The sequence below is a fragment of the Euwallacea fornicatus genome, chromosome 15 (assembly GCF_040115645.1).
Source record: "Euwallacea fornicatus isolate EFF26 chromosome 15, ASM4011564v1, whole genome shotgun sequence".
NCBI lineage: Eukaryota > Metazoa > Arthropoda > Insecta > Coleoptera > Curculionidae > Euwallacea > Euwallacea fornicatus.
In genome coordinates this window covers 1,937,725-1,963,344 of record NC_089555.1, presented here as the reverse complement: position 1 = coordinate 1,963,344, position 25,620 = coordinate 1,937,725, and the positions used below count along the sequence as shown (strand labels likewise).

The window sequence follows — 25,620 nt, the reverse complement described above, 5'->3', positions numbered from 1 at the left end:
CTTGATTGACAATAGGAACTCGATTTTACACAAACTTACGGGATAATCTTTAAAATATAATATTAACATTTATAAAACGGGGTGACGTAGATACATAACTATAATATTTATCAACTGGCCTTTCCCTCTAGTATTTGTGTTATTGTGATTGGCAACGGTGACTGTTTGAATCTGTGAATGTCACTCTCCTCAAAACGGGAACATATGATCGAGGGAGCACATGTTTGCTTGTATATCAATAAACAACACAATATCTATTTACTAATAAATCTAAAATTCAAAAATTGAAATCTTGGCACCAGCATGAGTATCGTGCTTGTTTAAAATTTTACTACTAGCTGTCGCTACCAAAAGGCTGAAGTACGGACGTCTTAGAGCTTTATCAGCTAATGAAATTTTTCGTAGTAACTGACGTCAATAGCGAAACAGTTTATCCAGAATCCCGAATAACGGCTGTCCATTACGATCGAAGGTATTTCGAAAGTCATAAAAACCCCAGAAACAAACATGATACTGTTTACACAATTGACTGGGTTTCGATGAACAGCTATTGTAAACTTAATTACCAGCACTGTTTTAAAGTTTATTTTGTTGGTAAATTAGCGTTGCGTTAATGAATGCGAGAAATACAATTTTCTTGGAAAACTCCAATCTAATAGGATCTCAATGTGATTTTTATTTATTACAATACATATTTACAAAAAGAAATTATCCCCCTTAAAAGTTTGACTTAACTACTGCGGTCCGTATCTTTGCTCTCATCTGTACTTGCTGATTCAGAGCCCAAAGACTGTTGTTCAGGCGTTTCCCTTGACTCAACATTTAGGCCTACTGCAGACTCCACAGCATCAATTTTAGCCGCAATTTCCGCATATTTTTTTGTCCTATAGGCCTTCTTTGCCTCATCTAACAAAATATTGTGAATCAGATTTTTGTTTGCACTGGTATCTAATAGCAAAGATGGATAAGGATTGCCTTTAAGTTCTAAGACAACTTTTAGATTCTGGGGTCCTAAAACAAAACAATTAGAGTTCACCCTAATGTCCAGAAAGATATAAAACAGTAAAATTATACCTGGATACGGTCTTGGAGCTCGAAGAAGTCTTGTATAAGACACATTGTATTGCTCAAATCTGGGAACTAAAACTTTGAATAATTTATGAATTAGCTGTTTCTCTATAAGCCAGTAATCAGCCATTTCCATTGTAGGGGTATGGCAATCACCATAACGAATTGCATCTGATATAAGCTACAATTCTGTTGGTCAAACATCAAGAAATTAGACGAAAGCTAAACTTACTCTTTCTGCATACATTCGAGCCTCATGACCTCTTGGAAAATTCAACTCCAATCTCTCATGTTTTACTAGGGCAGTAACAGTTTTGCGCATTTTATTCAGTCTTTCTTCAGGGCCTTTAGGGTTTCGAAACTTTCGGAGACGGGAAGGGCATTGTATTCTCAGTTGGGAGACTAGTTTTGAAACGTCGGCTTGGTTCATTTTATATAGCTGGATTTAGTTCAGGTATGTGTGATTAATTCGAAGCTGGATATTTAACAATAACTATAAAATGTGTCGAGCAGAGATGAAGTAATAAAGGCGAAGTTTGAATAAATTTCTTTAAATTCTTAAGCCCTACTATCCCGAACAAAGTAAGGTTAAGAACTGATGTTAAAGTTTGAAATGAGTATTTTCGAATAGTCGGTGTAGTAAGTGGAGTATAGAGAGTGCTTGAAGCAGATCTATAAGCTCACAGGAAACATTCTTTATCCTGCTTCAGTCTCAATGAAAGAAGAGGAGACGAGGTATTAAATAGTTAGGTTGTGTTGGTGTTTATTGTCTTTTTTTAACAGTAGAACTATAAATCTTAAAAATTAAAACAATTAGCAGATTTAATAAGCTTTATTATGACCGTACATAATATTTATATATTTGATAGATTAGGCACCTTGTTGTATTACCAGGAATGGAACAGATTGAGGCATTCTGGTATAACTCGAGATGAAGTAAGAATAAAAATACACTTAGCAATAATTTCAGTTCAATTTCTGTAAATTTCTCTCTAACTCTCTAAAATTTCTCATTTGCAACATTCAAGTTATCCTAGTGTTCTACCTTTTCTTTTCTAAACGCTAATGAAATAAGTAGAGACAGTCGAAACCCTCTGCAGTCTCACATCCTTTCACATTATATCGCACACACTTTTTCTTTGCAATCGTAAGCAGGAAAATTCATATTCTTTCTACCAATTCGTTGATTTTCTTAACTAAAGCAGATACTTCTACTTGAATAAACCTTAACCTTCCAGTACTCTGTCAGATGGGTCAGGATTTTATAAAAAAAACAGAGAGACATAGGTTGAATTTTTCATAAAGTCTACAAATTTTTACATAGTAATACTTTTCCAGGAGGCAAAATTAATGTATGGAATGATATTTTCCTTAAAATCCTTTGTGAATAAAATATCTCCAACTGACACCAAAGAAGGCTTTCTCTTTTACAAAACATCAAAATACACTCTGCATTATTTAGAGACCCCATCGGGGTTGAAATTCATCTTGAACACTGACAACCATTCCCAAGGAGTTAGAGACTTGTTGCATCAAATTTACAAGGAGGTAAGTTCATTCTTTGCCAAACTTGATTTTATGGCTAATTAAAGAGGTTTCTTGTAGATTTTTGTGGAATACGTTGTGAAAAATCCCCTCTGTAATTTGAGCCAACCCATTCAGTCAGAGCTTTTTAAAACGAAGTTAGATGCTTATATCAAACAATCTTCAGTTTATATGACGAAATCAATGTAAATTCTTTTTATCTTATTCTAAGCTTTTTGTTATTGATTTTTTGAAAATAAAATATAAAGAAATATATTTTTTATAGCAGATCCTTTCGATGCACGCCAAAAAAAGTCCCTTTATCAGTGATACAATAAATATAAAACGTTCAATATTACGAGTTATTTCGTGATATGCGTCACCATAATAGAATGTTATAGAATTTTTATGGTGCCAAAAGGAGGTAATATCAGGGTGCCGAATCATGCCTTCGATAGGAAATAAAACGAGAGCAGGTGTGGTAAATTTATTTTCTACATGAAAATTTATACGCAGCTTTATTTATACGACTGAGTAAAAGACCCTCTGTGAAGGGAAGTTTTAAAAATGTTGGCTTTCCAGAAGCGATCATTAATAATTCTCCTGGTAGTGACTCGAAAAAGACCAAAAAGCTTCTTCCATTAAGTAGTAAGTTGCTCCCTTTTGAACGTTTTCCATTAACCATGCATATCTGAGTTTAAAGTTTTCGGGGAAGCAAAATTTCCATTAAAGGACATTTATCACAGAGGGCGGATTGCTGTGATTTGAAATATGCTACGTTCAGATGAATTAGGATTTACTGCAGAGTTTAATCAGGTAAACAAACGAATTGTGACCTAGTTTTTTAAAGGGTTCCTATTACTTTTACAACCTCGCGACGTCTGCATGGAGTAATCATGTTTTAAGTTAACAGGGTGCAAATTGCGTTTATTGTTAGCAAGAAGCGGTGAAATTACAGTCATGATCAAGTGGTGTACAACATACAAAATCATATAATATCATGAAAAATTCATGAGGGATGTGCAATTTACATTTCAACAATCTACCCTCATAAATGCCGTCTAGAATTTCGTTTCCCGAATAGTCGGTGAATAATGCATGGAACACTAGCAAGGAAAACAAGAGGACTCACTCTGATTCAGTTAAATGTCGTTTGTCAGCATTATCATATCGCATGATAAAGTATCGAGGACTAAAAGATTTTGTCCTGAGAACTTGAGAATGTGAACAAATGGCTTCTGCCCCTGGATAACGCACCACGTACTTTAGCATTTGGGGAGCTAATTTTAAATATGTATGAGATGCAAAATAGTTCCAACAATTCCATGCTTTTGTTCAATTTTAAGGTCAAGAGCACAGCTCCTGTGGTCATCTTCAAATTCCATTAATAGATTTCTTTATACAGGGTGTTTAAGAATAAGTCTGTCTGGTATTTACAATAGGTGCCTATGACGGAAATAAAAAATAAAGTTCATGTAAATAAAGATTCTTTTTTACCTCCCGCCTGAAATATGGGGTGATAAAAATTTATTGTTTTTTTCGTTTTTTCCCAATAAGTTCGTTCCGGCATTGAACGTTTGTATGAAAATGGGATGACGTAAAATAGATGTAAAGAAACATTTTTTTTTAATATTTTTAATTTCGTTAGTGGTGTCCCCATTGATGTGAACGTTTTTAACGAAAAATAGGATACGACACTAGCTTAAAAAAAAAAGAAAAATAATTTTCTGAATGTTTAATATTTAAGTGAAAAAAGGTTTTTTGAATATTTTCTATAATGTTAACCGTTTTCATGAAAAAAAAAACATTATTTGGTAACTAATATTAGAACTACAAAACTAAATTAGGAACATTGCATTACTTACAAAAGAATAATTTAATATGATGTTGAAAATGTCCACCACCCGCAAGAATGCGTGCCTCGGCCCTTTTTCGCATATTATTGCGTACTATTTGAAAAATTCCTGGTCTATTTTTTATTGTTTTTACTGAATGCATTATGTCGTTTTTCAGTTGCAGATTGTTGCGTTTAATTTTTTCCCATAAAAACGGTTAACGTTATGGGAAGTATTCAAGAGATCTTTTTTTACAGAATTATCAAGCATTTAGAAAATTATTTTTTTTTAACCAACGGCGTATCATATTTTTTGTTTAAAATGTTCAGGGTCGGATCTATGGGGACACCACTAGTGAAATTTGAACCATTGTTTACCCCTTAGAAAATGCGTCCCTGCACCTATTGTACGTTCGCCAATTTTCATAAAATATTTAATGCTGGAACGATATCATAAGGAACAAACTAAAAATATTATAATTTTTTTTATCAACCTGTATTTCAGACAGGAAGCAAAAAGGGACCTATATTCCCATGAACCTTTTTTCTCATTTCGCTTCTAGGCACGTATAGTAGGTAGTTGGAAGACTCATTCTGTTACACTCTGTATAAATGTAAACGAGCGTAATTTAAATTAATTTGAAAACTCTGTAGGTTTTATTGATTTTGTTCTACGAGGGCCAAAGAGAACTGCCCTGGAGAAGCTCCATTGCCAAATAGAATTGGCTGTGTAATAGAACAGGCATTGTTTAAGTGATGGATCTGTAAATTGGGTCGTTATTTAAGTAAAACGTGACCTTTAACGAGAATGTGATGGCAAGGAAGGCGTAACGCAAAACTTCTGTGAAACCCGTCTAACACAATCATACTACATTTATGCAATAAAATTGCCTTCCCTTAGGACGAAATGGCGAGGAAATCGGAAATGAAATGGCATTTTTAGATTTACAAAACGGGAATCCGCTTTATAAAATTAGACTTCGTCACGAAAAGGGGCTTTTGCTCCTCGCGAGCTCGGTTATCAAAAATTCTAATATTAAAATTTAGAGGTGTTGCAAAGTGTTATTGAAAAAACGAGGCTTCCTGAAATTTATATCTAAAACGTTATACGCAGTAAATCTTTAACCAGGGTTTTTCGTTTATGAACTTGAACCTTGACAATACCGATACGACGCATAGCCGGCGCTTGAACCTGGTGGTGCGGCGTCGGAACGCCTTCCTACCCTTTGCCAGTGCGTCTCGACGTCCTGAACGAGTGTCATGTTGTGGATATTGCGGAGAACGCGCGTCGGCCTCACGTCTGCCGCATCTCTTTTAAACGGAAACAGTAACGGTGAGTCAACCCTTAAAACGACTGAGTTTTTGGAATTCATTTGAATGATTATTCAAGATTTTTCCACAAAGTATCTTTTGCTTCATAATAGTTATTAAAGCCAAATGCACCACTAAATCCGCTACTAATGAAATTTTAATTCTTTTGGAAACCCACGGGATTAGGACGTTCCAACTTGCGTAATTACAAAAGTTTTTGAAACAAATTTCAACCATGTGCAGTGAACTTCCAGTTTTAGCATTGTTATATCTGCATCACTGTGGTCATATTAATTATTCCATTAGAGTCTTGTCGACTCACTTCCTGCATATATCGTTTAATCATGCTTTTATATAGAGCAAATATAATTTCACTCAGCTCGACGTAAACACTTCTCCCAATTGCATATAAAGAACCTTTAAGAAGGATGAAAAGCCCAGCATAAGACAGATTGAAACCTGTGGAAGACTGATTGAGTCCCTGATCTGTTTACTCTTTGTCAGAAGCTGGCCAGAATATGAAGTGAGGCTTTGATGTACCTTCGAACACTGTAGTTAGAAGATTAAGAATGAGTTTTACGTGATGCTTGACAGACGTTTCTTACGCCTTAGCCACTAAACTGGAATAAAACGCCTCCTATTTCTTAGGAGTGTCCATTTCATGGTGCGGGTAAACAGGCTAGCACAAAGTTTCAAAGTAACAAAACTGTCGCTTTCACCATTTCATTAGTAACTTGGATTATTCACCACAAATATGCTTCGCCGTTTTATTCAAAAACACTTCCTATAAGGAAATGGTGATAAACAAAAATAATTACTACCTTCTAATTAAAATTTGAAGAATTTACTCAGCTTGGCGTAAATAACATGACTTGCAATTGCATATAAGGCGTTTTTAACGAGAGAAAACAAATCAAGATCAGTAGAGACTGATCGGGTTTCTGATTTGTTCGTACATTATTGTCTGTATGCGATGGTCACATCACGAACTGAAGTTTTGAAACCTGCATATACTCTTTTAATATTTAATTAAGTGAAAATGTACCACGAAGATCTAAAATATTGAAACTTAGCTATGGTTATTATTTCATTGCAATATCCTTCACCATATTGTCAAGAAAATACCTCATAGTCTATATAGTTTTAATAATTCCATTTGTGATAAACAGCATCAGCTAAGAGTTCGTTCAGCTCGGCATAAACACTTCTTGCAATTGCATATAAAGTAGGTTTGATGGGACGGTAATAAGGAATATAGATTGAGGCTTCAGGAAGATCGATCAAGTTTATCCACTATCAAGCAACTAGAACAAACACTATATATTGTAAAGCTCGTTTTCATGGAACAAACGGACACGTAGGGTGTCCCAGAGAAACGTGTCTAACCTGAATATTTTTTCTGTGGTATGTTAAAAAAAATTTAAACAGGTCAACTTTGACAAGGAGGGGAACATTATTTGGTGAAAAGTGTGTTTTCAAAATGTCATCCCTCTAAGGGTGACTCCTAGAAACCACCCTTTTAAAACTTTAAAATTGAAAGAGGGGTTGTGTGATGCTTCGTGTGAAAGGTAATTTTATTTTCTACACGATAAAGTTTTTATTTTTAATTTTTGTGCGTGGGTTTTCTAGAAATTAAACAAAAACCAAATAACTCGATTTTAATCATTTTTCCTGAAATTTTATTTACTTTACTATAAGAAATGTTGAAAGTGCCCGCCATTCGAAAGCAATGTCGTCGCGCATTATCTAACATTTCTGGTGTTATTGACCTGTACTTTTCGACGATTCGGGCACGTAACTCCTCGAGGGAATCAGATTGTATGTTATAAATTTTGGTCTTCAAATGCCCGTATAAGAAAACATCCAGGGGAGTAAAGTCAGGGAATCTCGCAGGTCACTCAACTGGACTTCGTCTTTCAATTAATCTTCTAGGGAATTCTTCATCTAGAAATTGTCGAATGGTAACGGTGTAGTGTGGAGATGCTCCATCCTGTTGAAAAACTAATTTTTATTTTAAGAGATGAAGATGTTTTTCAAGTGTTTCCGTTATTCTAGGAGTTACGACGTCTTGTAGAACTTGTAGATAGTTTTCTTTTTAAGTTTCCAGAACTGAAAAATGGTTCAACAATGTGATCACACAAAATTCCTGCACAAAAATTTAATTTTTGAGATTGTTGAGTATGGATCTTTCAGAACAAATGAAAATTGACGTAATTTCAGTAATGACGGTTATGTCTGTTTTATTTCTGGAAGACTTACGTACAAAAACACAACATAAAAGCTTGACCATGTAAAGAATAAAATTACTCTTCAAACGATGTGTAATACAACCCCCCTTTCAATTTAAAAGTTTCAAAGGGGTGATTTTCAGGGGTAGAGGGATGATATTTCGGAAACAACTTTTTCACCAAGTGACGTACCCTTCCCTATCAAATTTGATGTGTTTTAGCTTTTTTTTAACAAACAACAGAAAATATTCAGAGTGGACACTATTCCAAGGACACTCTCTATATGGAACCTTGTGAATCTAAGCGGGCAGTATTTAAGCAATATTAAACTTAGTTCTTGTTATTAGTTACTTGTTTTTCGCTTCAATCTTAAGGAACGTTAATTTATAAAAGGCTCTACCTCATAATTTTTGCTTTGTCGCGAAGAGAGATAATTTAATAAATCGAGTTTACGCTATGTTGACGACATAAATCCAGCCTAATCCGGCAGGTTGAGAAACCCGTTGGAGGAATTAAGAGCATTAGCCAAATAGTTTTAGTGAGCTGGGACGTTCTTTCGAATTTACCAACAACGCAAAGGCTTTGGCCGAATTATCAAGGCGAGACCTACAAAAACTGGACAGCTCTGCTGAACAGTCACCGTCCAAACCGGACATAAATCGAATGGAAAGCGGCCGCACGTATCATTTTAAAAGCTATTATGTGGAATGGTTTCCGAGGCTCGGGGCCTATTAGTTATATAGACCTGGAATTGCGGTTTTTACGTCGTTTGGAATGGGATTTTTTTCATTGCAAAAGCGGGATTAATTCAAATTTTTCAGTTTTTTCGGTTCAAAAATTTTCTTTTCAAAACTGTCCGTTACATTTCGAAATATTTCATTTCAGAACTGTGTTCTCTTTGTGATCTAGTTTTTGGAAAATTAGGAAAGTTATTACTCCTCATTGTTGGCAATAATACTATAATGATTTATTACGTCCCTCATTTCATTTTCAAATGCCTTTACGACATCAAAACTTTTTTTTTGTCTGAATAGGCTGAGTCTCGCGTGAACACAATCGATCACGTGAGTTCTAACCGGAATAAATCGTTTGTTTTTTTTTTTTATATAAGAGGGAAACCTTCATAGGTACCCGGTCTGCTGGTATGATGCCCGGGTTTTTTAGGATTCAACGACTCATAATTTTGTTTTCCATATCGCTTATTTGTGCCTCTTCCAGCGCTTATGAATCTCGCCATCATTACTAAACACTCAGGCTACAATTGTCTAAACTTGCTGTTTTGCAGACTGCAAGCCCTTTTCCGTCCTCGGTTACGGCACAGAAAGTGCCCTCCTCCATCATTTCCAAATATTTGTTCTAAAACCCTTATCTTACGACAGTCTTAAGTATTTGATCTATAACCCGCCTCTCCGTCGGTCAAACACTATATTACAAGACTCCCATCCTCCATCGCTTTAAAATATCGTTTCAAAATTCCCATCCTCGATCGGCTTAAAACATTTGTTCTAAAATTCATCTTATCGACCAGAAAATTGTGTTGCAAAACTCATATCCCTTATCGGTCTAAAACTTTGCAGCAGAACTCCTCTCTTCAATGGATTTAAATTATTTGTTTAAAAACTCATTCCCTCCATCGGTTTGAAATATTTGTTCATAAACTCTTATCCCACGTCAGTCTGACATATTTCTTATATAACTCTTTTCGCCTGTTGGTGTAAATTTTTTTTGAAACTCCCCTTTCACTTGTCCAAACTTATTTTGCGAGAATTGCAATCTTGTATTCATCAACAGGTTCAGTTCCTCCCGATTCCCTAACACTCTCGAAGTTTGTCTTCCTACGGTGTATATCTTCCGCCGTCTTACTAACCATATTCCATCCCTTTTCAGATGCCACTATTACATGTGATACACTTGTCTCCGTGACCTTCCCATCGCAAAATCTCGGTGCCGTAGCTCTATCGGATCTGAATTCCTCACAATAAAAGATGGCATAAGCAGAGTCATCTTCCTCCTCACAGTATCAGCAGCCAAGGTCCTCTTTCCTATTCTGTACAAATATGAACCAAACACCCCGTGGCCCATCATGGCATGAGTTAGAAAACAATTCGCTTCTCCCCATTTCTTGCGTGTCCAAGGTCTTATGTCCTTTATGAAGATTTTCGTAGCTTCCTGATACCACTCCCATCTCAGCTGCTATTCTTCCATTCCTTCTTTTCTAATCTTGACCTTTTTTGCTGTCGTTTTTCCAAAAATTGTTTCCCCTGATCAGCAAATCGATGGGTGGGAGTACGGAAATGGCTTTCACCGTCACTGCAAATGTTGTTCTAAATATGGAAGGAATCATGTTTCCCACCTGAACCAACCTGAACTAAACTTTTGCTCTTTTTTTAGAAGAGGAATACTTTCATAGGTATCCGACCTGGTGAACTGCCAGTCGGATTATGTGGGATTCGTGCCAGACGAGACGGTTACTCACTATAAACCTCCCCTTTCATTCTTGATTCTCCCCAGAACTGTCGCCAAGCATAGATTTGGGGGGGCTTAGTCTGAATCGATCTGTTCAATTTTGCAGTGAAAGTACTAATAAGTTTATAAATAATCAAAACAGTTAATGATTTCTTTCAAAATATTCCAAAAGTAGTAACACAATGTGGGAAATCTTATTGTTCCCTCGGTGACTTTAAATCAGATGGTTAAAGTTAAAATTCTTCTCTTCACGTCCAGATAAATTTTACTTTTATTGCTTCACCAATTTTCTTTTATTATTTTCAACTAACAAATGGCATTGCGGGAACTGGTCATGCAGGATTGGCGAAATCCTGCACTGCCGCTGGTTGGATATTCCCAGTTTTGGCGCAACAGCCATAAAGGATAAGCTGAGTTTAGGAACGAGCATTAATATTTACAATTACATTTCTAAAACATGTGCCCCGTTTGTGAGCTAATTTCATACTGGAGGGTAGGTCCATTTACATTTCCAATAAATTGCTGCATCTAACTCATTTTTCTTAAAAGTGGAAAACGCGAGTTTTTGAGGGAAATGGAGCGCCTCAGATATACCTGCTATAATAATTCTAGAAGATGCTAATGCTCTATTTTTGTCTTGATATTTGCATGTTCTTTAAATTCATGTCCGCCCTAGGCTGCTTTAAATATGAAATAAGCGCAAGTCTTCAAAGCTTTTTAAGACATTTTAATTTTATTTCCATGACTTATTAATCACGCATCGCTTTCTTTGGTAGCTTTAACGCCTCTGCAGGCAAGAAATGCTAATATTTAAGTAAATCTCAGAGTTGACTACTGGTGTCTTGTGTATTTACTCGCACTTAGGTACGTGACCAGGAACTCCTTCGCAAATGAACAAACAACAAAGCATAAACAGACAGACCCGCCCAAACCGCTTCGAGTTTGATAACCCTCGTTTGTAAAAATTAAATGTATCCCCCTTCGAGGTAAAAAACGCTCCACACCCCACAAGCTGGCTTTCCTTACCCTCGTAAAAGCGTTCTGCATTCTCCTAGGGGAACTCGTCTAAGATGAACTTTTTTTGCTCAAGTGCCTTTTAAATCTATCGCTCAATGCGAATTTAATGGCTCACAATCTAATTAGAGAAGAACTGCATTTATTAAAGTTGAAGGTTCCCCAGGAAACATTAAACCTAATTGGATTCTCGATTATCTCGCTGTAATTCCCGGGTTAAGTTCGTCACATCGGAATTTGCCTGTCCGGAAAATTTGGCTCGGTGTTCCAGGGCGGACTTTTGGCTTAATCAAATTAAGATCCGAGATGACTTGATACCGAGGAGTTTTGGCCGGATGGTCCCAGCCCTTCCAGTTCAGGTGGCGAAATGATTTGAAACTACCATGTCCATCGGTCAAAGAGGTTTTTTGTGGCCTTGGCAATTGAAGTAACAATTGTATGTTGACAATTTCTCTTAGATTTATTAACAATTTTAAGACGAGTTTAATGGAATTTCTAAAGTTTCTTGACAGTATGGTGAACGAGATTTCACGTGAGGTTTTGTTACGCCTCTGCATTCACAAAATTATAATAGCCTTGAAAAGGATTTTGTTCAGGTCTGGCAATTATTCCCAAGTTTTCCTTAATGGGCCCTTTCTAGGGCATTAAAATGTGCCGAGAACATCTTTAAAGGCGAATTTCGCCTGTTCGGTTCAGGAGTTTAACCCGATTGAAAATTCGAGGACTTAATTAGAAATGTGAAATAACCGATAGGCAATGTCGTGGGATGCGATCGATGCTTATCTTGTTCTGTAATGCTAGAATTTTTCTCCCAATGAAGGCAAATGAATCTCTTTAAATTAAGGAATCGTTTTCACAGGGAAACAATATTCATTGTTGTGTCCCAAAGAATGTGCTTTGTGTCAGAGGCCTTTCTGATGAGAGAGATAATAGAGTCGCACCTCTGAGAGCATGAATTCAAATGACTTTGATACCCGCATTTCAGCAAGGGCACAATTTGGAATCTCTAGATATCCGATGTCACGTTGTTGGGCTGTACGTATTAAATTACTGCGTGCTAAAGCAGTTAACCCGAGAGTGAAACTATGAAACCGCTATATTGTTTGAAAGGTCGCAAGAAAAGACCCTTATAATACCAGGAATTATGACCTTCATGGCTGAGTTTAATAAGCTCAATATTGGCGCAGTTTGGAGAAAAATATGTAATCTAGCAATGGCTTCCAAGCAATTTATTACCTGGCACTATAACATTTTATTTCCATTTGCTCTGCAAATTGCACGCTTCCACATGAGGTCACATAATTCCTCAACAAATAAAATTCATTGCATCAGGAAATTCCTCCTTCCAGCTAGGAATAATTGCCGCTGCCTAGTTCAAATAAAATATTCAGGGCATAGGGCCGAAAAATGCTTTACATCTAAGGGGATTGCTCTCGAGGGAAATAATTTGTGGAAGCCTTGAATGTCACTCGCAGACGCCCCGCTCATGTAATGCATTTCATACGTTACGTCCCTATGATGCAAAATTGCATGAATTACTCATTGAAAATTCAATTCGTCCGAAAAAAGCTACGTATAGAATAGCCACCAACCTGCGTTGGCACAAAACCGTTTAAAATTCCTTTGTAACTCCGATTAATTTTGCCTTAAAAGTCGGAAAAACTAATTTCAAACAATGCTAAAAGCAGTTTTTAGCATTAAAAGCAAATATGGAAACTGTTTACCCGGCAAGAACAGCAACATTCTACATGGGTGAAATGAGTTTGCCCAAGTTGTTTGTTCTTCTGTCAGGCGCGTAGTCTCGAAAGCGGGATTTTAATAAAGGAGAGTTGATTAAGTACATATTATCTTTACAATTATTATTTCGCTGGTTTCATTTAACAAGCATACGTGCCTCCTGTTAAATTTGTTTAGTTTAAATTCGCAGAACTGTTTGCCGAGGTAAATTGGATAATTACTGACTGGTTTCCAAGCCTCGCCAGGAAAAATATTATTTTTTAATTTATATATATATCCCATGCTGCATAATAAATGCATTCCTTTTACGCTCTAATGTCTAATAAACGGAATATCCCACCGACATCGACATGAAACATGGACCTTAGTGAAATGGGACCGTAATGACGTCCTCATTTTTAATAATTGTTATTCGTAGTAGGCGTCGAGTTTTTAATGGAAAATTTATGGACAGCTTATATTAATCCCATAATCCATAAAGCAAAATTTCCGGTAATTTATATTCATTGTTTCCGTCGAAAGCTGATTGATGGAAAATTTGATTTGGAGCTTAGTGAAACGGTGTTGCCCTATACGGAGCATTGGGAACTTTGTACGTGTTTGAACCAGCCATGCAAAATTTGGAGCTCGATTTTAAGCGACCTGGAAATATTTAAAAAATCGAAATTACTGTGCCCTTTATTTGCCACCCCATTTTCTTATTTCATTTTCGTCGATTTTTGCACTTGGAACTAATTTTCTCTCTTTGTTATCTGCACATTGACACTATGATTCTTCATTCACCATTTAGTCTGGAGTTACACTTTTATGTTCTATTGCTTGGAGATTAATTTCTACTAGCGTCGCAACTTGAGAAAAAATTTCATTTAGAGCCCAAATCATATTTTGAGTAATTAACTTTAAAGTTAACGAAAAAGTAGATTTTCGATAATTTCGTATGGAAGTTTAAATCAAAGTTTAGTATGTTGCCGTTTTCGCCGTGTATTAATGGTTGCATGCTTCTGGCTTAGTGAAACCGTATGGCCTTACACGGAGCACTGGAAACATTGTGTGTGTTCGAATCAGTCATGCAAAAACTAACTCGATTCTAAGCGACCTGGAAATATAAAAAAATCGAGGTTACTGTGCCCTTTATTCGTCAGTCCGTCCTCTTATCCTATTCTTGTCGATTTTTGCCCTTGGAACGAATTTTCCTCTATTTCTTACCGTATACCTGCGTCTTGACGACATGCACCTTCATTAAACAGCAGGTCCTGAATCACACTTTTATGCTCTACTACTTGGGGATTAATTTTATTAGCGCTGCAATTTGAGAGAAAATTGCATTCAAAGCCCAGATCACACTTTGAGAAATTAATTTTAACGTTAATAAGAAAAATTAAAATAAAATCTTTGATATGCAAGTTTATATCAAAGTTTAGTATATTGCTGTTTGCGCGTTGTATTAATGTTTGCATGCTTTTGGCTTAGTGAAACCGTATTACTGTACACGGGGCACTGAGAACACCGTGCCTGTTTGAATGAGCTATGCAAAATATTTAGCTCAATCCCAAGCGACTTGAAAATATAAAAAATTTAAAGGTTTCTGTGCCCTTTATTCACCAGCCCATCCTCTAATCGTATTCTGGTTGACTTTTATCCCTAGAGCGAACTTTCCTCTTCATCGATTATCAGATTTCCTTATTATAGTGGTCTTATGCCACCTTCAAAATCGCTCAGTCAAAACCCTTGAACTTTTCTAAATCGGAAAATTTGCCATTATTTCCATATTTCCAAAGTTTCGATCCAGCGTGAACAATCAAACCTTTATCAATCTCGCTTGAGTCGATATTTAATATTCATAACGGAGCTTCGCACGAGACGCACATGTTAACAAGCATCATCACTCCGACTACATAAACTTGAATAAGCACGGAACTAAAACATCCCTTATCACAATTCAATTTCCCTCGCAAGGAAATTATTTATTTGCAAAATGTCGGGAGTAATTTCCTGAACTTTATCGTCGAAAATTGCGTTTTAAATAAGACCGATATCGAAAGTAGTGTTTCGTTTATTTACATCGAAGGGAGCTCGGAGGAATTGCAGTTTTGCACAAATTACGTATTCCAGCGAATTATTATAACAAGACTCGGGCGTATTTTACATATGTATTAGTTTTATGATAAATAAAGAAACATCGAATAAGAGAAATGAGGGAACCAACGCAGTTTCATTCACCAAATCGTCGAGAAAATGACAAAATTTAAATCTAGATTTGGCGCATATCTTGAGTTTAGTTTCAGGTAGAGTATAAATTAAAGATATATAGCTAGGCATCTTAGCAGGTGCTAATGGTACAAATCCTTGAGTAGATCTGACCTCTTAAAGAACCCTTTTCAAAAGTATTGAAATAATCTTCTGTTACCTCTTTTCCTTCCTCCTTCATAAAGTAATTACTGAAAAAACGTTTCGAAATGGGCATCTCTTGCTCACCAACCCTTTACAAGATATTTCAATAAAACCCTTATGCAATTTAATATCGATTTAGACACAGCCTTCCAATCCTCCCAAAGCTCTTGTTTGCAGGGAATGCCACGAAAATGCCGCTGGAGAAGTTTTCGGCGTATTAAAACACACCCACATGGAACAATGCCTTTGATTCCTTTGAGATCGAAATTTGCCGAACCATTAGACCCAGATTCAACATCAATTCACAAATTAGCTGTGGATATCTGTTTCTCTGTGTAGTTTCTGCTAAGCTGACTAATTAATAACTTGCACGAAAGTTGTGAAGCTCAAAGATTTCCGCTACCATTGTGAAAAGATCGCTCCACTGTTAAAACAATAAAATAAAGGATTATTATCAATGGGAGCGTAACTCATGCGAATAATGGCTTCAACGGCAGGTGCCTTCTGGAATCTGTTGAATAATAGAATTTCAGTGACGCCTTTATAATAAATCTGGGTTCAGTGTTGTTACATATTTAGAATTTAGATGATTAGTCCCTTTACTTAATTAATCTCGTAACATTTCAGCTATTCGAGACAGTTTTACATGAAGATTCACTTGACATTATAACTATTATTTTAATAATGTGTGAGAAAGTTTAAAGTGCTTTACTGCCGTAATTATATTAAAAACGTAATTTTCCTTGAACCACTGCGGCACACTAAATTGAAATTGTGAAATTGAAAGGAAACTGTTATCGTGGGAACTAATAACGGTTTATAAAGTTGCCTGAAAGCTGATAACTTTTCCGAAGTGAGTTCCCAGATAATACATTGAAGAGTTGTCAGGCTCAGGTCTTCGTTAACTTTTCTTGTATTTAAGCAAATAATTCGATTGGGGATTTTTCTTTCAGAAAACCGCCCGGCGCATAAAGGTTACGACAAGTTGTCTGGCAAAGATGACAACAGGGTGGAAAATCCATCCAGGCAAAACGAGGATGTTCTGGATAATGAAAACGGAATGGCAGCCGACAATGGAAACTCCAATCGTAACACAAATCCTACCTTGATTGACTCTGATAATGAATCAACCTTCACTGACGTGGATTATGATGATGCGGGATTTTCTGATGATTCTGATTACGGTAAGATTAAACCACTAGACCTGTAAGTTGGGAGGAAATTTCATTTAAAGCGCAAATCACACTTTGGGTATTAATTTTGAAGTTGATAAAATAAAGAATTATATCAAAGCTGAATATGTTGGCATTTACATTATGCACCTGTAAGTTGGGCTCAATATTCTTAATTCACCATTTAGTCCAGAGTCGCACTTTTATGTTATGTTATTTGACACGGAATCTCATTTAAAACCCAAACCGCGTTTTGAATAATTAATTTTGAATTTAATTAAAAAAAAGTGAAACCAAAGTAATGCGAAATGGTAGTTTACATCAAAGTTTAGTTTGTAACCGTCGACATCATGTATTAGTGGTGATTTGGCACCAAACATTTTCATTCACCATTTAGTCTAGAATCAGGAATCACTTCGTGCTCTACTATTTCCAGTTTTATAATAATTATTATACTGTAAAATGATCTACATTTCGTTTTTGTTTTTTTTTTTGCGAAGATGTAGAAATCCTTAAATGTGATGAAATGTTATAAGCAATATCCATTCCTGTATGAGGCCAGCCACAAAACCACGTCATGTCCTAAGTATTCTCCAGGGGATCCGGATAAAAACAAGAAAAACAAAAATACCAACCCAGCGCTTGTAACAGAGATATAAGAGGATATTCCGACTATAGCGGTCAGATTTTCAGCCCTTACTCATTATAATTTATAAAGATGTATCTTCTCCACAAAATGCGATATTCTCCTTCTAAAAGCCACTGAACTATTCCCATTCAAAGCTCGTTTAAACAAACTTTTCCAATATAGTGCAAAGACCATTTGAATGGGATTCCACTCTATTATATGCTGCTTTGCAATTTATCGGATTGGTAATATGCACGCATATTGGAACTGGCTCGAATTTCACCGAGCAACATTTTTTCCCTTTCCTGCAGTGAAATTAACAGAATTTATCATCGGCTATGAGAGATTCTTTACATTTAAACATAGCCCGTTCTATTTTTCTCTCTGATCCCATTATTTAGTTTGGTTTACATTAAGTCGAAGCATTGGAGAAACTGCCAGAGCAATGAGCAATCAATTCAGATACCTAACTTAATTTACTGAATAAAGCGCCTGAGGATATGCTAGACATCGCTCTAGTCCCGACTCAATTCCAATTATTCGCTAAACAGAAAGGAGATGTCTTTGATTTATTCAAAATTAACCGAAACTCTAACGATCGGCATCCACGTGGCATTTTAATCGATGCAATAATAATAACGATACGTCTCCAAAGCGTTTAGCATTTAATCACTTTACGGACAGTTTAATCAGTGCAATCCTTTTATGCTAAACCGATCGAACATCAATTGGGGGGATAAGGTTAAGGAAAACAGGGGCGTGGAGGTCTGGGTGGGGTTCGAACAGAGAGAACTCTCTGAAAGTAAAACAATAATTTTCAGAACTTGCCGCACTCGTTATTAAACGAGGGGAACTTGGGGCCAAATAACAAAACGAGCTCGGTGTTATTTACAGTTTCTAAAGTTCAAAACTTCCTCGGTATGACAATAATTAGTTGTATTTCAAAGCGGACTTATTCCGGATGCTCTCTGTGTAGAACTTAAAAGTCGGAATAATTTCCATGGTGAATCGCATTACATTAAGGCAGTAAATCATACGCCCTTAAAGGAACTTGGTTCCTTAACAATTCAATGAGGTCCGCTTTCATCTATCTAAAGCCTTTTAATTTTACTTTCGTTAGATTTTCCAATTAAGCAAGGCGCCCCCTTAACCGAATCAATATCAATTAAGCCCCTTGAGTTGAATTTAATTTCGGTAAAAAGCTCGTGCAACGGCGAAACTATTTTGGCAATATATTTTAAATTGAATTAAATATTTCCATATCAGCATCGACCCAGATTGCCTCCGCTTGGTATAGGTAAACTGTCAAAGCTGGTATATTCCTACACGAGCACAATATGAGTTATCCAACAGACCATGCGTTTGTTACTAAACGGAAGCTTGCCTGACGTAATGAAGTGCTTGTCCAACAAGCCCCTTTCAGAGACGTATCTCTTTTATCAGTATTTTTAACGGGGTACAAGAGAAAGTTTAAATTTAGGCTCGTTTGCTTTATGTTTGGTTTATGTAAATGGGGAATTATAATAAGTAAGGGAGGAATATATTTTCAAAAAGGAGACACAGTTTCTATAAGATCACTGCAGCCTCACAATTATGGCCGGGATCGTCTGGAATATGTCTACCTTCTTTTTCGCACCTATAATTTGCACTCTGCGTTCCTATAAAGTTTTATGTAAAATCCCGATAGCAAGCCCTAATTAGCAGCTCAATAGACGAACGCAAAGTGCTTCTTTGGGAGTATGTCTTATAGCGAACGTGAACCCAACTTTCATAATTTTTCATTTGGGCCCGAAAGACGATCATCCCGAATAAAAAAAGGAATTTTTCTCAGAAAGCTTTACGCTGATGGCGAGCCATGTTGCAAAGAGAGAGAGGGAAAGAGAGAGAGCCTCTTTGAGCAATGTCCGTTTTTTAGTTGAATTCGCACCTCTGATGTATAGCAAACACAAATCGCAGCTTAGCACCCCATATATTACTTGTACAATGGCCATATCGCGTCTCGATAGCAACCATCTGGCCATATGAAATATTGAGCTCGGTGTGGGCTCTAATTAGTAACCATATATTCGCAAAATAGCGGAACGAAGTGTGTTGTTACTTTACCTCGAAATAATGAATATAACGATGATTCAGGTAAACTAGTTTGGTGCATTAAAACAACCCCTGTGTGGATTCGTATTAGTCAATACATTTGAATCTCAACTGATTAATTTTATTTTTGCCCATATTGGTAAAAAAAAGTAAGTCATTCATAATATTGCATTCAATCAGGTAATTCCACCAATTAGTAGAATATATGCACATTTTTTTAGTCTTCATTGCTTACCTGTAACTTTTCAGAATCACTGAATTTAAAAATAGCGCAAAAATGCTCTACACGGCACGTTGAACTATGACCTTCTAGATACTAATAAAAACATAGATTAAACATGAGTTGTGTAGCGTAGACAAACGATGTTGTCAAAAAATATAAAAAAAAATAAAAATCTTAGGATTTCTCAAATTCCGGGAGTGTCTGTTAATCTCTATTAATGTTCCAACGATTTCTTGAGACTTCTACCAAAAGCGCTTTAAAAATACCATACAGCCCAAAAATCTCTTAAATTATTCAATAAATATCCGAAAATATCTACAAAATCTCTCACGACACTTGTTTTCAGTCCTCATTGGGCAACAAAAGTTAACTCACCATATTCTCAAGAAAACGAAAATATAAACCTACAGGTTGTTAAACTGTGATCTTCTAGAGAGTGCCAAAAACATTGATTTGACAAACGTTCTCAGCAAAAATAAACGGTGTTGTCTAAAAGAGTCAAAACATGTATTAAAATCCTAAAATTTTCCACATTCCGAGTGCATCCATCAATCTCTAGTACTAATCCAACAATTTATTAAAACTCCCAGCATTAGTTCCTTGAAATTCACAGGTAACCCAAAAATCTATCAAAAGCATCAATAAATACTCGAAAATCCCTATAAAATCTTTCACAACCAATATACACCCATTTTCAGTATTCATTGTTTCACTCAATTGAAGTCACCAAATTATCAAGAAAAGGCAAAGATATTCTATACAAGGTGTTTTATTGTTAATTTATGACTTTTAGAGTGATAAAAAACATTAATTTAAAACACATATTAACTAAAATGATCGATGTAGTTAGAAAAACATAGAAGTTGTTTTATTTCAACAGTACCTGTCACCCTCTAGAAGGATACAGATTGCAACTGAAACATGAAAAAAAGTTCGAATTCAGAAACAAAGAAAGTAAAAAGATTAGATGGAGTCTCAATAAAAGATTTAATTTTCGGTTTGGAATGAAACTCTTTGACTAGACGAAGATAATTGATTGAAAGTCGAATAATTGTCATAGTTCCTTCAGCAAATAACATCCAAAAGCAGTTTCCATTTCGAAATCAATTTGCATGCGTTTCTCGTGCGAGTACACATTAAGCTCAATTTGCCATAGATTGCAATTGTGGCACATGCTGCAATTAAAGGGACTACTATTAAAGGGACACGGGGGGTACGTAATAGTCTGTGATTGGTTTATTGCTAGAATTACAATTGAAGGAAACGTGCCCTGAATTCTCTTGCTGGGATTGCGACACATATCCGAGGGCACATTAAATTAAAGTAATTAGCTTTTGCGTCGATCTCAGAATTAAATTGAACCTTCACATAAGGTGTTAGATAAAAAACAACTCTAAACTCAATCTCATCATGCTCCCGTTTATTAATGCTAAAGGGCATCAATGATGTGAAAATCAATTTACTGAGTTAGTGGAGGAGAGAAGTTTTTTATTTCATAATTAATTTTCTAAGGGTTTTAAGGGAAAATTGGCAGTTTTTGACGAAGCAACTAGTTTACGTCGTCACCTCGTTAACCTGGAGGAATTTGTTTAAAGCGATCTGGTGCCGCTAATATGAAACAGATTTCCCGGTTGTCGTTTATACGCAACATAAATTCCTCTTGAAAGATCATTTTCTCACTTACAATTCATTAATAACGTTTGTTTGCTATTCACATTTATAGCGCTTTCAAGCAGATCCATCTCAGGCTGATTGTGAGACGAATCCCGTTTATTTTGATCCTCTTCACTAAATAAAAGCTCTTTCACGGATGATATTCAATTTGATTAAAAGTAAATTAGAGACAGGCTTTGCAGTGTGTGTTTTAGAGCCCGTCATTTGTTTTCGATCTGAGGCTGTCCCTTGAGGACCGAATTAATAAGTACCAAACTAATTTGCAAGAATTCGTTTTGAAGGGATTGTTTACTTTTCATTGAAGGAAACAAAGGAATTGAAAACTGAAGAAAACTTTTTGAAAAATTACTTTGACCTTACGACTTTGTGGTCACAATGACAACGACGCCTCATGCCTGACTCGATACGCAACGCACAATTGAATCAACTGCGAGACACGCTTAGTCACTAATCTGCAGTACGACGTTGCCGGTGCAACAGGAATTAGCGAAATTCCCAAAACCGTGATAATCAGTTCTTGCCATTTCTGTCGGTTATGTGAAGGTCTGCTTTAAGCCAGCCTTCGAATTCAATTTCTCAAACAAGAAAATCTCAACTATGCCCAGGTATTGCATTGCATTCCATAAATTCAACTTCGTCTAGAATATGCGTCCATATTGGCAATTTGATAAATCGCAAAGGCTAATAAAGTGATTCAGTTCCGAATGGTCTCTGGGATATATTGGAAAAGTTTATTTAATGAGGATTTAATGGGAATAGTTTGGGACTCTTAGAAACAAAATGTCGCGTTATGTCTCGTCTCGAGACCCCTCCAGGAACACCTATAAATAAGGGCGAAGGGCGGAAACCTCTCAGTGGCCCCCGGAATGAATCTCTGTTGTACTGCGCTTATAATTCTTTTGAAGCATTCTCCTTGACAGGATGGTGGATGAAAATTCGGGATAAACTGGTTTTCAAAGAGCTGGTCCCCAAACAATTAATACCCTAATCATAGGCAAGTTTAAACTAATTTCATCTTGATGACAAAAGGGAATTGGGACATGGTGTGAACGTTGTTATCTAATTTGTTCGTTAATATGCCGTTCCGAAAGTTGGTTGGCTGGTAGTTAAACTTCGCCAAACCGAGTTATACACTGTATATTGGAAGCTTGTCAGCATCACGCCTACAAATAGCTGTTGCTAAAATGAATTTTGTTTAACACCATACAGTCGATTCATTAAAAGTTTATCGCTTCGGAAGGTTTATTCGTGCTGGTTTACTTCAGCTCATATTGATCATCAGAGACAACTTAATTGGCCTCAAATCTTAATCGAAGAAACGATTATTTGAGACGTTTTCCCAATAATTTATAGACGCCTCGGGCGAAATTTATTATACCTATTGTTTCAATTGCTGAATCTGTAGGTTAGATTTCGTTTTGGACTTGATTGGGGAATTGAGGAAATTTATCGCAGCACGCGATGGCCGAAGAATGGCGAGGCAACAAAACCCTTATATAATGCCCGTCCCATACGTGTAATTTCATTTGAAAAAGCTTTTAGCTTTGTCTGAAGTTTGAGCCAATAAAATCATGATTCGAAAACAAATCGGTGTCCGCGGAGAAAGCCCTTTATAACACCCTTTATGCTTTAGGAGCTGTTTTATGCACCTTCATATGACCCTTTGTCCTAAATTCATTTATAGGGAGATTTAAAGGGATCCTTAGCGCCTCTATTTACGCGGATTTCCAGGAGCTCGCAGCCTTGGGCCTTCCCTTTTCTGATAATCTTTGACACGTGACCCAAATTGTGCCCTGCTCCCGATACTCCCATTAAAACTAGGTACGGAAGCCCCGAAATCAGAGGAATTGATTTTTATTTAATTTTGAAGATCATTTGCCAGGGAGACAAAAAAGAGCCCGTTTTATATCAACGAAAGAGCGATCCCTCTGATCCTACCAGAATTCCATTTAGCGGTAAAGGGATTAAGGGACATTTTAATGGGCTTTATCGACTTGGTGGCGATAAGAGGTTACATTTGAGGTGATATCGCGAGTGATTTATTGCTCAGTTTTTTGCCTCAACAAACAAAAACATGCACATTTGACGCCAAAGACAAATTTGTAATTGCTATTGGCAAAGTCGTTCCCAGGACAGATCACGCAGTTAAGGTACGTGTATCTGTGGTTGCCTAGCAATCATCGCCAACTTACACACAATGTTGCCGCTGCTTATGATATGTCCTCGAAAACGAGCAAATTCCTGTCTGCCCGAAAAAAGCGATAACGAAATAACGAATATCCCTTATTGGACATCTTAAAAGCGAATTCGCACGCTAGAATCATAATTTCTTGAAACAAGTTCTTTTTTTACGGTCAAAATGGGGTTCGGATCTGTTCAGCGTTCAGCATAATTATATTTGACGCCCGAGGGGAATTGCGCCCGCTTTACCCCGACAATTGATTTTTATGTTATGCAATAAAAACGGCTGAATATAAACGTGCGTTATAACGGGCCGAAATTAAACAGCATTTCGAATGAGTCCGAAATATTTAATCATTGTAATTAACGCTGTATCGCGCAATCCGAGCGTTATTTGGGGAATATTTTGCTGAAATATTGGCACTATATCGATTAAAACTTTGTGGGCATTTTGCAGAAGAAGCTCTCACATGCAACGTATGCGACCGAACGTTTTCATGCCCCAAGCAGCTGTCCTCTCACAAGCAAAAGAAAAGACATTTCGGGTGAGTTACTATAGGCTAACAGGAACTTGTTCCAATTTAATCCTTTATGTGTCTGGAAGTTCGCGAGTAATCTCCAATGTTACCTAGCCACGGGGTTTTGCCAGGACGTTGGTGCCAGTCACAAACTTCTTCGGCCAGCAAATCAATTAAATAGAGAGTTTATGTACCGAACTATTTAAACAAGCTTTAAACGCGCTTGTTAGAAATAGACTTCTTTTCACAAAAGAAGCAGTTACCAACCCCCCCTAAATAAATTATGTATGATATACAGGAATTCAGTAGTTGTCAAAAGCTTTCACGGGTCAGGGCTCGTCGATTTAACTTTCAGGACTTATTTAGAGATTCATGAAAATTTTATTAACTCCTAAGAGCGACCTTCTTGACACTAAATTATAACTATTTTAAACAAATAATCAAGGATCGATGCTTTACATCGGCATTTTTTGAAAACAACGTAACCGACTCCTGGTAACTAAGCAGAAATAAAGTTCTTATAAGAAGTTGCCAACTTTGCCTGCAAAGCTTTTCAATATTAACTTTTAATGCTATTGCAGACTTAAGCCCTAGGAACTTTCCACGAAATCAAAAAGTTCGTCTTTTGAATAGTTTATGCTCAAACTCGGTCAAATTTGGTATTATGTTCTGCCTGGGGGGATTTGCATTGCTATTTTTGAGTTAACTGAAAGAGGACTTAAGCCTCATGGTTAAATTTCAAGTATAGAAAATAAAAGAGAAATAGAAGTGATTTTAAAAGACATTTGTTTCCAACTGCGGAGATACCTTTTATCGATGGTCGAGAGTGTGAAGTTTCCGAGTTTAGAAATAGTTGCATCGATCCTTCAAGGCTCCCATTTCTTACTTAAATGTGTAATTTTTTAGATGTTCGGCCTGCGATTCTTTGTTCCCCTCGCTAATGGCCCTAGAGCACCACAAAGAAGAGTTCGAGCATTGGTCTGAAGAAGATGACATCTGCACGGACGATTCCGATGAAGGCGATGACACAGTTATCAGCGAGGAATGCGAGAGACTGCTTTAGATATTTATTTCATCGTTCATTTGTGTATGTAGCCTTTACCACATCAATGACCACGTCATCATCATCATTATTAGCGATTTATCCTTCAGATGTACCTACTATGAAAAGAGTTGTGAATTGTTGTGAACATATCAGATGTAAATTGAGATAATTTTCACAGAGATTTTAGGCCACCTAGTGTTTAATTTATATACTTTCCACATACATATCTGTGTCCGATGTCTAATATATCCATGGATCATCATTATAATATAACAGGCTAGTCGGACCCTCATTTCAAAGTATAGATATTAATTTAGGTCTTTACGTAACGCACTTAATAGTAGTGGTGTACCAGACAAGACGTGTACCTTTTTAGGTAGAAAAAAAATACCTGTTGCGTTATTTTATTTCTTTAGTTCCTTAATAAATATATTTTCAACATAAATGCTGGTTACTTGCTTATTTTTTTTATCAGAAGGGTGAAATCACAGTTTTTAAACTCTTAGTACACCTTA

The 25,620-nt window shown here is 36.4% G+C and overlaps 3 protein-coding genes across 3 annotated transcripts; 2 read left to right on the top strand and 1 right to left on the bottom strand.

Moving 5' to 3' along the window:
• Positions 1-653: 653 nt before the first annotated feature.
• mRpL17 (mitochondrial ribosomal protein L17) lies at positions 654-1,672 on the bottom strand. The gene is made up of 3 exons (XM_066290577.1): positions 1,301-1,672; positions 1,075-1,249; positions 654-1,011 (listed from the first exon to the last, which is right to left on the bottom strand). Exons 1-3 carry the CDS (start codon positions 1,496-1,498, stop codon positions 731-733), a joined length of 654 nt encoding a protein of 217 aa, XP_066146674.1. The 5' UTR covers positions 1,499-1,672; the 3' UTR covers positions 654-730.
• A 122-nt stretch (positions 1,673-1,794) lies between these two features.
• Bet5 (blocked early in transport 5) lies at positions 1,795-2,868 on the top strand. Its single transcript, XM_066290578.1, has 3 exons — positions 1,795-2,004; positions 2,407-2,616; positions 2,674-2,868. The coding sequence occupies exons 1-3, from the start codon at positions 1,906-1,908 to the stop codon at positions 2,800-2,802; spliced, it is 438 nt and encodes a 145-aa protein (XP_066146675.1). The 5' UTR covers positions 1,795-1,905; the 3' UTR covers positions 2,803-2,868.
• A 2,795-nt stretch (positions 2,869-5,663) lies between these two features.
• On the top strand, positions 5,664-25,550 carry LOC136343665 (uncharacterized). Its single transcript, XM_066290545.1, has 4 exons — positions 5,664-5,759; positions 16,527-16,757; positions 24,000-24,087; positions 24,967-25,550. The coding sequence occupies exons 1-4, from the start codon at positions 5,687-5,689 to the stop codon at positions 25,121-25,123; spliced, it is 549 nt and encodes a 182-aa protein (XP_066146642.1). The 5' UTR covers positions 5,664-5,686; the 3' UTR covers positions 25,124-25,550.
• The last annotated feature ends 70 nt before the right edge of the window (positions 25,551-25,620 follow it).